The 13,338-nt window shown below is 44.8% G+C and overlaps 2 protein-coding genes across 3 annotated transcripts in view; one reads left to right on the top strand and one right to left on the bottom strand.

Moving 5' to 3' along the window:
• Nucleotides 1-1,496: 1,496 nt before the first annotated feature.
• NDUFA6 (NADH:ubiquinone oxidoreductase subunit A6) lies at nt 1,497-7,933 on the bottom strand. Its single transcript, XM_030855762.3, has 3 exons — nt 7,763-7,933; nt 2,423-2,538; nt 1,497-1,702 (listed from the first exon to the last, which is right to left on the bottom strand). Exons 1-3 carry the CDS (start codon nt 7,896-7,898, stop codon nt 1,571-1,573), a joined length of 384 nt encoding a protein of 127 aa, XP_030711622.1. The 5' UTR covers nt 7,899-7,933; the 3' UTR covers nt 1,497-1,570.
• A 292-nt stretch (nt 7,934-8,225) lies between these two features.
• Nucleotides 8,226-13,338, top strand: part of LOC115852719 (uncharacterized) — a 32,898-nt gene continuing 27,785 nt past the window's right edge. For both annotated transcript variants that reach the window (XM_030855760.3, XM_030855758.3), the window contains exon 1: nt 8,226-8,474. The gene's annotated coding sequence lies outside the window, so the exon portion shown is untranslated. The remainder of the gene's footprint in view (nt 8,475-13,338) is intronic.

The raw sequence follows: 13,338 nt of genomic DNA, 5'->3' as shown, positions 1-13,338 counted from the left end.
TGACTGAGTGATGGCTGAAGTTTCGTAATACAAGTAGGCGCTAGTTGCAGTTTCTTCACCCTGCTGTCCTATCTGTATCAGCTGAACAAATAGGTCTTTGATTTACAACCCAGGGCCTCCAGGCCCCTATGGATCCACAAGGTAATCATGGGGACCTGGGACCAATCTATCTTCGTTATTTACGAAAGCCCAATGGCTGCACAGGCTAACTAAAGGCTCAGCTTTTGTGCTGAGTAACACTGGCTAGTTATCCCATGCAATCAGAAGAAGCTTTGATTGTTTAAAACTCCTTGAGAAATACCACTTTTTAGAATTCTTTCAAAACTTGGATTCCTTAGACGAAAAAATAAAGGGCAAGAGGAAACCAAATACCGTATGCTAACACATATACATGGACTCTAAAAAAAAAAAATGGTCATGAAGAACCTAGGGGCAAGACGGGAATAAAGACACAGACCTACTAGAGAATAGACTTGAGAATACGGGGAGGGGGAAGGGTAACTGGGACAAAGTGAGAGAGTGGCATGGACATATATACACTACCAAACGTAAAACAGCTAGCGGGAAGCGGCCGCATAGCACAGGGAGATCAGCTCGGTGCTTTGTGACCACCTAGAGGGGTGGGATAGGGAGGGTGGGAGGGAGACGCAAAAGGGAGGAGATATGGGGATATATGTATATGTATAGCTGATTCACTTTGTTATACAGCAGAAACTAACACACCATTGTAAAGCAATTATACTCCAATAAAGATGTTAAAAAAAACAACAAAAATAATAATAAAGGGGTTGCTGGTGCTGAAAAATTTAGGAATCATCAGGGTGACTGTACCTATAGATACTGAACCCCTTTCTCCAGCATTTAGACTGTCCAGGGAAGGAACAGAGAAGACTACCATCCAAAGCAAACAGATCAGGTCTTTAACCTGGGTCAAGATTTATTCTCATCGCTAGAGCCACACTCCATTTGCAAAGGGAATACTTCTGTGCGTGCACTGAACAGCTGTGTCCCCTAGCAAGATGCCTGATTGATTGACAAGTTAATTTCATCTTTAGGACCAATGCTTGTTGCGGACAAGGGGTTAGGCCTCTGAGCAGCCATTTTCTTCAGAACCCAGGGAAAAACAGCCCAGCTTGTCAGCTCTACTTCTGGGCCTCTTTGTGCTGCTCGGATCCTCCTCCAGTAGCAAGAGCTGGCTAATTTTGGATAATCTGTGCCATTACACCAAAATATCCAATCCTGGGGGCTGTAGAAACACAGCTAAGTTAACAAAGCCATCCAGCATCACACCCAGAACGGCAGTTTCTGAGCAGATGGCCTCACCATTCCTGTTTACCAACATGCAAGGCTCTGAGAAAAGAGAATCTAATTTACTGGAAACACCACACTTCAGGAGACGGGAAAGAACAGGTGGTGTGTTCAACTTGTTCAGACGAAAAGTGAGACTGCAGAAGTAGAGCTTCTCATTGGTTCACCAATGGAATTCTATCATGAAATGACCAGCATATATTGAGTTTATTTGTGCTCTAAAATATTTAAATATCAACATGCACTTTTCCATTGAGTGATTTCACGGGTCGTGCCCAACATAGAACTTGGACAGGAAATCCTTTGGCCTTGGTGCTTCTGTTTCATGGAAAAACCGCATAACGTGTGTCCGCTGCTTCCACACTTTAATTGTTTCTTCCAGTTCCATCTTTCCCTGCACAAGTGAGGGGAGAGGTCTTCAGTCAGAGTGGCTGAGTGGAAGGAATACAACACTGAAGGCCAGGACTCGATTCTCTGCTCTGGCACTGACTTGCTGAGTGACCTTGGGCAAGTAACATACTGCATCCAGACCATACTTTCTGCATCTGGAAAATGAGGTGGTTGGACTAAGTAATTCTGAGACCTTTCAAATACTCCTTAACTCTCTGGCTGACTGGTTCCAAGAGGAGACTTTAGGTCACCAGGCCTCTGCCCCGACTGCCTAACCTGACTGGCTTAATTTACATTCCTGCTTAACATTCTTTCCGTGTTATTTACTGGCCCATATGCTGAAGTTGCCACTGATGCCAATGAGACGGACCAGAGAGACAGAATCAGGCCCAGGATCTGACTCCATGGCCTGCTCTTCCAGCTGAAAACTGGCAACCAGGTGAAGCAGTAACTTCCAGGGATGAGGTTCAAGAAGAGTTCAAACTTTCCTCTGTCTGTTTTTAGTTTTAAAATGTAAGCCCCAGTGGATTTTCTCTTGAATAATCTTATAATCTATTTAACCAGGTGAGAACCTCCAAGTTGAACTATTCCTTTGAAACACTATGTAACAGTTGCTGACCTAGTAGTTGCTTTTAAACTTGGAGATAAAATGTTCATCTGAGAAGACTGAGAAGCTCTGGACAAATTGGCTGCTCTTTAAAATCAGTCAGGGAGAGTTAGTTACCTTAATGACCAGAAGATCAACCGCCCTGGGGTCTGTGACGTGGGCATTCTTCATAAACATTTCTCGGACTTTATCCCGTCCCTGTTTCACAGAGATGTCTAGCTTGAATAAATGCACTAAAGAAAAAACATGATTCAGAGTAGAGATGGTTAAAACATGTTTTTAAAAAAACTGAGTCAACGGCTAGTCATTGAACACATAGGTTGCCCATTCATTCCATTCACCAAATACTAGCCTGACCTTAAGCTAGGTGCTTGAGGATGTGAAGAAGCGTGAGATATGGCACTTGCTCTCAAAGAGCGTATTTGTTTGGGGAGACAAGCCCACTGCATTTGAAGAGGCAGTATAGCACAGTTCAAGAGTATGAACAACCTGGGTTCAAATCCCAGCTCTGTCACTTATCAGCTATATGATTCTGTGTATGTTCACTTCTCTATGCCTGAGTGTATTTATTTGTGAGTGAAATAAGGACGACAACAGCACATACAACTACAGAGCTGTTGTGAGGATTCTATGAGAGAACGGTGCCTGGCATGGAATAAGCTCTCAATAAATGTTAGCATTATTATTACATGGAGCAACTGACAGAAGATGACATGGCTGAAATTAATGTACAGTGATATGGTGCAGGTTTGTGCACCATGCAAACTTAAGAGTTGAGGGAGACTGCTGAGTGTGCAGGTAGGGAAAGGCATCAATCCAGCAAACGATTACTACCATATTAGGTTACCTGGAAGAAAGAGAGGAGTTTAAGATGTAGCTCCTGATCTCTAGGCCTTAAATCCATGAGTGCAAATATTAAAATCACAATATTCAGCGATCCCTGATTAAGTGCTAAAATAGTGGCACAGACTCAGTGACCTGGGAGTTTGACAAGGCATATAGATGTCCTTTGAAAATTAGGTGTTTTTATTCTCATCCTCTGGCAGTTGGACTTCAGTGGATTTGCTGATGGCAAGGACATGAACAGGGCCTTGTGTGGTAGGTGGAATAAGGACAGAAGAGGGGCACACGAGGCTCAGGGGACAGCATAACCAAGGCTCACAGGCTAGAATGAGCACTGTGGTTGAGCAGAGCAGTGGGCTCATTTGGTGAGGATACCCTGTGGTGTGGCCATTCCTGTGACATGTCCACTCTCGTCTATGGAACTATCACAACCAGCTCTGAAAACCATGAGGGCTATCTAGTGACTGAATTAATCAACAACAAAGTTTGAATCTTTAATTATACTCATAACTTAGTGATGGCAATAGAAAAATAAAGCTTCTGCTGAGGAAGAGATCATGCCAGGCTGATTCAACCCAAGAATAAGCAATAGCAGAAATCTAGTAGGAGAAACTGCATCCCAGCTTTGCAGGTAAGTGTTAACAGAGAAGACAGAGGATCACATGAGAAAGAACTCAGTATCCAGTGGTGTGCTGGAGCAGGCTGCCACGGTGAGCCAATTATACACATCTCTTCCCAAGTCGGCCGTCACTGACTTCACTTTGATAGCTTAAAATCAACCGTGGTGGGAGTATTTACATCATTGAAAATGGTAAACACTATAAATCTAGATTTCCTGACGGAGAGTTAGCTGTTAAACACCACAGTATCACATGTGGAATTTTAGAAAAGAGCAAACAAAGGGACCATAAGAAGACAGAGACACAAATTAATGCAAACTAATATGGATGCTGGAATTTAGAATCTTACCACTAGAGGACTGTGGGGACTTGCCTTAAGTCAGACTACTGGTCCCTGGCAAACATGGGCCTAGAATCCAGGTTGCTTATTGGTTTTTAATTTACAATTTTGTGCTCTTTTAAGGAAAGGAGTATGAGGAATCTTCCCCTGCTATCAGTGCTTACCTTTCCTGCGTTTTCATATTAGAATCCTGCCCAACCTTGGGAGAGAAAAGCGAGGTGCCTCTGTGCATACTGGGGGAGCTGGTGTCCACCTACTCCCATTCCACAAGATCTCCTGAACCACACACCAGCGCACTGGGTGTATGAATCTTCTCCTCAGGAAAACATTCACAGGCACAAATGCAAAGTTTTGCCTACAGTGTCAGTTCACGGATCCCTGAATGCCCATCTTCCCAGGTTAAGAATCCTTGTCTCTAAAGAGGCAAATTCATAGCTTTGTCCTAGTCATCCTTCTCCCACCTCAACCCCCTGAACACACCCCCTCCACCAGTGAGAAAGGCTGCAGGAAGGCAAACAGGAACAGCCTAAGCTATAGCCCACTCAACTGTTCTTTGGTCTAAATCAGTGGTTGTCAAACCAGTAACGATTTTTGCCCACCAGGACATCTGGCAACATCTGGAGGCGTTTTTGATTATCACAACTAGGGGGGAGAATGCTAATGGCATCACTGGGTGGAGGCCAGGGATGTTGCTAAACATCCCACAATGCACAGGACAGTCTCCACAACCAAGAATTATCCAGCACAAATGTCACTGCTGAGAAGCCCTGGAGTAAATCATTTCCAACTGTTCTTTCTCAACTCACAGACTCCTGGCTTAATCTTCGAATCCTGCATATTTTAATTTCGATTTGAAAAAATTTGAGAGGCACAAAAAGAAGATATGGAAGTGCCCCTTTTGGATGAAGGTGACTTCCATAGTCTGTGTGTTTTCCTCAAGTTATTGTTAAGGCTTTTCTGAGTCAGGGAGGCTCTGACAGGTTAGGAAGGATGACACTGATGGTTCTCAGCCGTCTGCTCCAGTTCATTTTGGTAGCATTCATACCAAGTGCCGGGAGATCCTTAGATGGGAAGGCAGCATGGTGTGATGAAAAAAGAACATGGGATCTGGGGTCAAACAAGCTGGGTAAGGTCTCCACACCATCATGAACTAGGACCTTGCCTGGGGTACAGCCTCCTCAGTCTATTTCTTCATCTACAACGTAGGGAAGACAATAACCTCTTACCTAACTCCTTTACGGGAATGTGGTGAAAATCAAGTGACAACATCTTATAAACAGTAAAGCATCGATACTGATGTTAACTATTAAAAATTTCAGCACTTACTTCCCATACCTCTGTTACATTTTGGGTTTTAATGATCTGGTTATATATGCCTATCTTCCTGACTAGACCATAAGACCCTGGAAGGCAGGGTTGTGTTTTAGTCACTTTCATATCTCTCTAGGCACCCAGTACTGACCCTGTAGTACAAGAGGTACCCAATGAAATGGAAATTAAACAAATGAATAGTTTCTATAGAAGGTCTCCTGTTGTGCTGTAACCAGCGAGCAGCATGTAGTATTTCTTCAAAGGAGGGAATCCAAGGCAGTTTCGTTCTGTGCTCCCATGTGGAGGCAACCACCCAGGCAAATGGCACTCTGTTCCACAAGCGCAGCATAACTGGGTCCCGTGAGATGCAGGGAAAACTACAGCAGAAGCTGAGCCAAGTGTAACAGCTGGACAATCAGGGTCTGAAGTCTGGCTCTTCCACTTACTAATGGTGTGAGTGAGACAAGTTTATGTGCCTCAGTTTTCTCATCTGCAAGACAGGGAAATGATTAGAACCCACCCTAAAATGAGGCAATGTAAAGCATTTAGCATAGTGCTGGGCCATATGTATGCATTTCAATGAATGTTAGTTATTATCAATACTTTTACTTATTCCCAGTCCTTAGTTTGGATCCTCAGCTGGAATCCCCAATGATGGATGTCATGACACCAGTGTACACACAGGCCTGAGAAAACGACAAGCTACAGATCACTGATCCTCCCCACTGACCCCCCGCCAACCTCCCCCTGCTCTACAGGCTCCTATAACCCCCTGCCTTCTCCTCTTCTCAGGACCCTTCTGACTGTGGGCTTATCTTCTCAAACAGTATTTGAGGGAAAGTCTTGGAGGGTGTTGATTTTGAACAAGCTAGATACCTGGGTTCTATCCTCAACTCAGTCACTGATTTTTACCGTTTGCCAACTATTCTTTCTGCCATCTGGGTCTTGTTCCCCATCTGTCCCCTGAAGGCATGTAAATTTGTAGTCCCTGAACCGCCCGGATCACTCCGGTTTCTCCCTCCCTTGTATCCTGTGGGTCTAAGTTATGGTCATGGGCAACCTCTCAAAAAGTCAGCTTGAGGACAAGTGACACTGGAGCAGACACAGCTCCTGTACATTAAAGAGCTGGGTTCTGCACGGAGTGTAAGCCCTACACATAACAGTAACAATAATAACAAGACAGCAGTAGCAACCAGCACTTAATGAGTGTCTAAGTGTCAGACACTATCCTATTCAACAGAGCAACTCTCTGAAGAAGGTACTATATATTATCATTTTACAGATGAGGAAACTGAGGCATAGCGAGATGAAACAACTTGCTCAGGGTCACACAGCTACTAAGGGGAAAGTGGAGGCAAGTCCATGTAACCACCACATTCTACACACAGGCAAGGAAGTGGCACCCTAAGGGGTGCTATGGCGCTCCAGCTCACTTAAAAACACGATAAAACACACTAAATCAAATCAACAAAATTACCAAATATCGACAGTCCCTGACATCTGTACTGCCCTTGACAGTTCAGATGGGATTTTCCCCAAGTTTTCTTTCATCGGGTACACGGGGCAGCGCTGAGGGGGATGCCAAGATGAAAAAAAGTCTCTGAACGTGGGGAGCTTATATTTTAATCCTTCGGGTGAACACATTGGTTCTCTGACATCCAAGCGAAGACAGGGGTTCTGGGGGGGCAGGGGAAGGAGTTCCTAAGGAATACTAGGGGCCTGTGGCACTAGGTAAAAAGACTTTGGAGACTGGGGAGGTAGGCACCTCACCCTGAGGGGCTGGAAAAGACACCACTGTCTGATTGGATGACCTTGGAAAAGTCACTTCCCTGCTCTGGTTCTGCTTCTTTCTCTGTGGGGGATGTGGGAACCAGATGATCGCTCAAATCCCACCGCCCCTTTGTTTATATAACCTAATGGATGTCTGTAAACACATTCACGAACTCTAGTTGACTCTGGGTTCCAGATCCACCAGGGGCTGGCTCTGGGCCTTGCGCGGATCACTTCGTCTCTAGGTGCTTCCGCTGCATCATCTATAAAGTGAGTGTGTCACTGACAGTCCTTGCTCTCCCTCCCAGGGGTTCGGGAAGAATTACGGGGGACAAAAGGGCAAGGGCGCCCTAGCAGCGCGGTTCCGACGCAGAGCACGACTGGTCTGACCCTGGCGCCGCCGCCGCCAGGTCAGGTCCACCAAGGCTCGTGTGGCCCTCCTCCCCTGAAGCGCTCGGGATCACCTCTGCCCAAGCTGGTGACCTCGGCTCGGCCCGGCAGAAATGGGAGGCCGGGACGGCGGCGACCTTGGGCGGCTGCCTCCGGGGCCCCGCGTGCGCCGCTGCCTCTCACCAGTGTTCGGCACCTCCCGATACCAGGCGCGGTAGAGCTCGCGCACCCTCCGCTTGGCCTCGTTCATGTCCCGACTGAAAATGGGCTTCACCAAGGTGTTGGCCGCAGCAGCGCGACGGAGGCCGCTTGCCGCCATCTTGCGAAAGAAACCACCTCCCAACTTCACCCCGTTTCAACCCGTAAGTCTGGCCGAGGGACAAATCTTTTTTCTCATTGGCTAAAACTTAAAGTCCCGCCCCTAAACTACTGGTGGGCGGGAGAACGCCTATGGGGCTCTCTGATTGGCTGAGAAGCCTCTCTCTCGCTCTCTCCCCCCTCCCCCTCCCCTCCCCCTCCCCCTCCCCCTCCCCTCCCCTCCCCTCCCCTCCCCCTCCCCCTCCCCCTCCCCCTCCCCCTCCCCCTCTCCCCCTCTCCCCTCTCCCCCTCTCCCCCTCTCCCCCTCTCCCCCTCTCTGTGTGAGAGAGGCAGGTGGAGGCTGCGCAGGCTCACCTGCGGAATCTTACGCTCGGCCGTTGAACGTCCTAACGGTCGCCCGACCGCGCCGCCAGGGGCCGCTCGGGCCCAGGCCAGCCGTTGTGCCGCGAGTTGGCGCGTGCCTGCTGTCTGGCGTCCACTGCGTCACGCCCGCGAACTGCCCCGGGCGCTACTGTGGTAGCGTCCATCCACACGCACGTCGTGGATCTTCCGCGCTTGGGCCGTGGGCCCTGCTGAGGCAAGTAATGGCGCCTGGGCTGCTGTGGCGTTGGCCTGGCACCTCTGCGGCTTTTCCGCAATAACTTTTTTCCCCCCTATAAACCAGCTCTTTTGAAGCGAGGTAGAGACGTGAAAGTGCTCTCCTGGCCTTGAGCTTCTGAGCTTCTCGGCCCTTCTCCAGAGCCCAGGGAGGTGGGTTATATCATCAGCCCCATTTTAGACGGGGACGTTTTCATCCCAAACTCTGGATCTCTATGAAAAACAGCCCAGAGTTTTGGAGCTGGAAGGAACCTTAGGTCGTCCATTCTGGGTACCTCTCTCTTTCCTGGCATTTTTCTTTTTCTTTTCTTTTTTTTGGCCTTGCTGCAGGGCATGAGAGATCTTAGTTCCCCCACCAGGGATTGAACCCGCGCCCCTTGCAGTGGAAGCACAGAGTCTTAAGCACTGGACCAGCAGGGAAGTCCCTTTCCTAGCATTTTTCTACTGAGGATATCTCTGAACATCAAGGGGAGCCTGGAAGGGTAAAGGGAAAAATAACAGCTAACAACATGTCAGGCCGTGCGTAGATTTTCTACTTAGTCTTAGTTAATCTCATAGATCAGGTGGGTACTGTTAGCATCCCCATTTTACAGGTGAAGAAAGTGAGGTGGTGCAGCCTAGGTCACTTGCCATTTTAGGTTCTGCCCCAGACAGACTCCTGCCTGGAGTCCACTGGTCATTTCTGAAAATGCAGTTGATAGATACTTTGTGAGTTTTGGGGAAGCAGCAGGGGTCAGGGCTGAGCTTAGCTCTGGAACCCCAGCCAGCATGGGGGATGGCCCTGCATCTAGCCCAGTCTTACCCATTTTAAAGGGTAAAAAATTGGATTTTTTCCCTGTATTATTTTTTAAAATGTATTTGTACATTTAAATGAATTATGCATGAAAAGAAAGCTTGTAACATTGTGACTACCTAGAGGGGTGGGATAGGGAGGGTGGGAGGGAGATGCAAGAGGGAGGAGATACGGAGATACGTATATGTATAGCTGATTTACTTTGTTATAAAGCAGAAACTAACACACCATTGTAAAGCAATTATACTCCAATAAGCATGTTAAAAAAAAAAAGAGCTGAGGTGATAAAACAAAATGAGACAGTGTATCTATAGCCTGCTGTTAAAGGCATCTACTAGATATTAGTTAAGAAAGAACTTTTGAAATATAAAAATGTGGTAACTGTGAGATGGGGTAGTGGAAAGAAATAGGAACCAAGAATAAAAGCCTTCCCCAAAAGTTAAAAAAGCATGTAACATATGTAAGTGATAAAGCATGGTAGAATGGGAACTTTTGAACTTCAGTACCCACGTCAAGAAGTTGTAGTACAGTTAACATTTATGTATTGTGTACCATGCTCCTGGTAACCACTGTTTTACATTCTTCAGGCACATTAACTTGTTTAAGCCTTGAAACACACCTGTGAGATAGGTGCTGTTATACCCATTCTACAGATGAGGAAACTGAAACACAGAGGCTAAGTTACTTGACAGTACTGGGTTGAGACCCAGGTAGCTGACTCCAGAGTCTGCGCTCTACCTCTCATACCCACCTGTGTAATTCTGACCTGGTTCATGCTCCTGCCTCCTCTAGGAGTAACCACTGTCATGAGTTTAGTGTTTAATATTCTTATTCATTGAAAAAAAAAAGGTCTCTAAAACAACTCACAACTGGGGGAAAATATTTGCAAATGGTATATTCCATAAAGGACTTGTATCTGGAATATATAAAAGACACAACTCAAAAAAAATAGCCCAATTTAAAAATAAGCAAAGCTGACAACACCAAATGCTAATGAGGATGTAGAGCAGCAGGAACTCTCATTGCTGGTGCGAATACAGCTAGTTTGGAAGACAGTTCGGAAGACAGTTTGGCAGTTTCTTGCAAAACTAGCATACTCTGTACTTCCCTGGCAGTCCAGTGGTTAAAACTCCGTGCTTTCACCACAGGGGGCTTGGGTTCGATCCCTGGTCCAGGAGCTAAGATCCCACATGCTGTGAGGGGCAGCCAAAAAAAACCCAAAACGAACAAACAAAAAAAACTAGCATACTCTTACCATATAATCCAGTAATCACACACCTTGGTATTTACCCAGATGAGTTGAAAACTTATGTCCACACAAAAACCTGCACATGGATGTTTATAACAGTTTTATTCATGATTGTCAAAAGTTGGAAGCCACAAAGGCGGCCTTCAGGAGGTGAACAAATAAACTGTGGTACATGCAGACAGTGGAATATTCTGGAGCATTAGAAAGAAATGAGTCATGAAAAGACATGGAGGAAACTTTAATGGATATTACTAAGTAAAAGAAGCCAATCTGAAAAGGCTACATACTGTATGATTCTAGCTATATGACATACTAGAAAAAGGCAAAACTATGGAGCCAATAAAAAGATCATTGGTTGTCAGGGACTAGGATAGAAAGAGGGATGAATAGGTACAACACAGAGGGTTTTTAGGTCAGAAACCATTCTGAATGATGCTATAATGGTGAATACATGTCATTATATACTTGTCCAAACCCACAGAGTGAACCCGAATGTAAACTGTGGACTTTGGATGGCAATGATGTGTCAATCTAGGTTCTTCCATTGCAACAAATATAGCACTCTGATGGGGCATGTTGGTAGTGGGGGAGGCTGGAGGGTGGGCAGGGCAAGGGGTATATGGAAACTCTGTACTTTGCACTTAGTTTTTCTGTGAACTTAAAACTGCTCTTAAAAAAATAGCCTTTTTTTTTTAAATGGGCAAAGGCTTTGAATAGCTGTTTTTCTCAAGAAGTGATACAAATGACCAATAATACATGAAAAGACACTCAGCGTTCATTAGGTAAATGCAAATCAAAACCGTAAGATACCATTTCTCACCCACTAGAATTCCTAAAATAGAAAACAGACAACAGTCAGTGTTGGTGGGGACATGGAGAAATTGGAACCCTCGTACGTTGCTGATGGGAATGTAAAATGGTACAGCTACTTTGGAAAACAGTCTGGCAGTTTCTTAAAAAGGTAAACATGGACTTACTATATGATCCAGCAATTCCAATCCTAGTGTCTACCCAGGAGAAATGAAAAGATTTGTCCACACAAAGACTTGTATGTGAATTGTTATAGCAGCATTAGTCACAATAGCTAAAAAGTAGAAACAGCCCCAAAGTCTATCAACTGGATATACCAAAAAAAATTTTTTTAAGTGGATAAACAAAGTATGGTACATCCATACAATAGAAAACTCTTCAGCCAGGATGAACCTTGAAAACATTATGCTCAGAGAAAGAAGATAGACACACAGCAATACAGTATGATAGCATTTGTATGAAGGGTTCAGGAAAGGCAAATCTATAGAGACAGAAAGTAGATTAGTGAGCTGAGTAGAAATGAGGAGCAGATGTGTAGCATGAGGTTTCTGTTCAGGCTGATGGAAATGCCCTAAAATTAGTTCATGGTGATCGTGTACAGCTTTGTAAATATACTAAAATTTATTGAATTGTACACTTAAAATGGGTGAAGAATGAATTTTATGGTATGAAAACTATATCTCAGTGAAGCTGTTGGAAAAAAATGGTCTCAGGACTTCCCTGGCGGTCCAGTGGTTAAGACTCCGCACTTCCAATGCAGGGGGCGCGGGTTCGATCCCTCGTCAGGGAACTAAGATCTCACATGCCACACAGCGCAGCCAAAAAAAAAAAAGGTCTGATGATTTTTCAAATGTGTAAAGTCCAGTGTGTCTTAATAATGCCTTCTTCCTTTCATCACCTTAAAAAAGGAAAAAACCCTATTTGTCCTTATTAAAAACAATTATTTTAGAAAATTGGACAGGATAGCACAGTACAGAAAATAAATATCCTCTGTAAAATTAGAGGCAATGTAGCATATAGTGAAAAAAAATTATTGTCAGTCCCTGATATCAGTTACAAGCTGCATGTTACCTTTCCTCCATGAACATTGGTTTCTGCATCTGTAAAATGGGCATAACAATGGCTACCACACAGGGTTGAGAGGATTAAATGAGATAATGTATATACTATGAAGTGCCTGGAAGAGTGTCTGCTTCACACAGATGTTTGATAAATGTCAGTTTTCTTTCCTTTGCCTACTAATCAGATTATGAGAATCCCGTTAACTTTCTTTAGCCTCAATCCCTACAACACATTTACAGAGTATATCCTAGTGACCAAGAACCAGTGGAGGGTGGTAGTCTTGTTGAGGTGGGAGGGTTGGAATGCACCCAGGGCATTGCCTAGATGCTGTGTTTGCATCTTAAGCCCCCATTTTTTACTTACATTATATGTTATGGATTAATACAAATAGAGATTTCTAAAGGTGTTTTATGAACATTTAACCCAAGATTTTCAATTTAACCCAAATTTTTCAATTTTCTGTAGAAAAGAATATTACTTTTTTTTGGTAGGGGACATTGATGTACATATAGGTTAAGAACTAACCACTATCCCTAGCCACCTCTCACCACTGTCGTTGGTGCCCAGTGAATGTTAAATTGGGTTGAATTGAAGACCTCAGCATTTAAGATACTTATGCTGTTGGTAGTGGAGTGAGAACTAGATCCCAGAATTGTTTTTTTAAGATTTTTTTGATGTGGACCATTTTAAAGTCTTTATTGAATTTGTTACAATATTGCTTCCGTTTTATGTTTTGGTTTTTTGGCCTCGAGCCATGTGGCATCTTAGCTCCCCGAATAGGGATCGAACCCACACCCCCTGCACTGGAAGGCAAAGTCTTAACCACTGGACTTCCAGGGAAGTCCCAGCTCCCAGAATTTTTTACTTGGGTTCGGTGTTGTTCTTCTACTCCATCCCTCCTCTCACCCCACTTTTGGCCTTGATTTAAAG

Source organism: Globicephala melas, chromosome 10, assembly GCF_963455315.2.
Source record: "Globicephala melas chromosome 10, mGloMel1.2, whole genome shotgun sequence".
Lineage (NCBI taxonomy): Eukaryota > Metazoa > Chordata > Mammalia > Artiodactyla > Delphinidae > Globicephala > Globicephala melas.
The sequence above is the reverse complement of the archived record's forward strand: the minus strand, read 5'-3'. Positions and strand labels throughout refer to the sequence as shown.

Excerpts from the sequence above, each read along its gene's own strand:
- NDUFA6 (XM_030855762.3), bottom strand. The coding sequence starts at position 7,898 with ATGGCGGCAAGCGGCCTCCGTCGCGCTGCTGCGGCCAACACCTTGGTG. Across the intron at positions 2,539-7,762 it reads TCGGGAGGTGCCGAACACTG|TGCATTTATTCAAGCTAGAC; the intron begins GTGAGAGGCAGC and ends TTTTTTCTTTAG. Across the intron at positions 1,703-2,422 it reads TTGATCTTCTGGTCATTAAG|GGAAAGATGGAACTGGAAGA; the intron begins GTAACTAACTCT and ends TCACTTGTGCAG.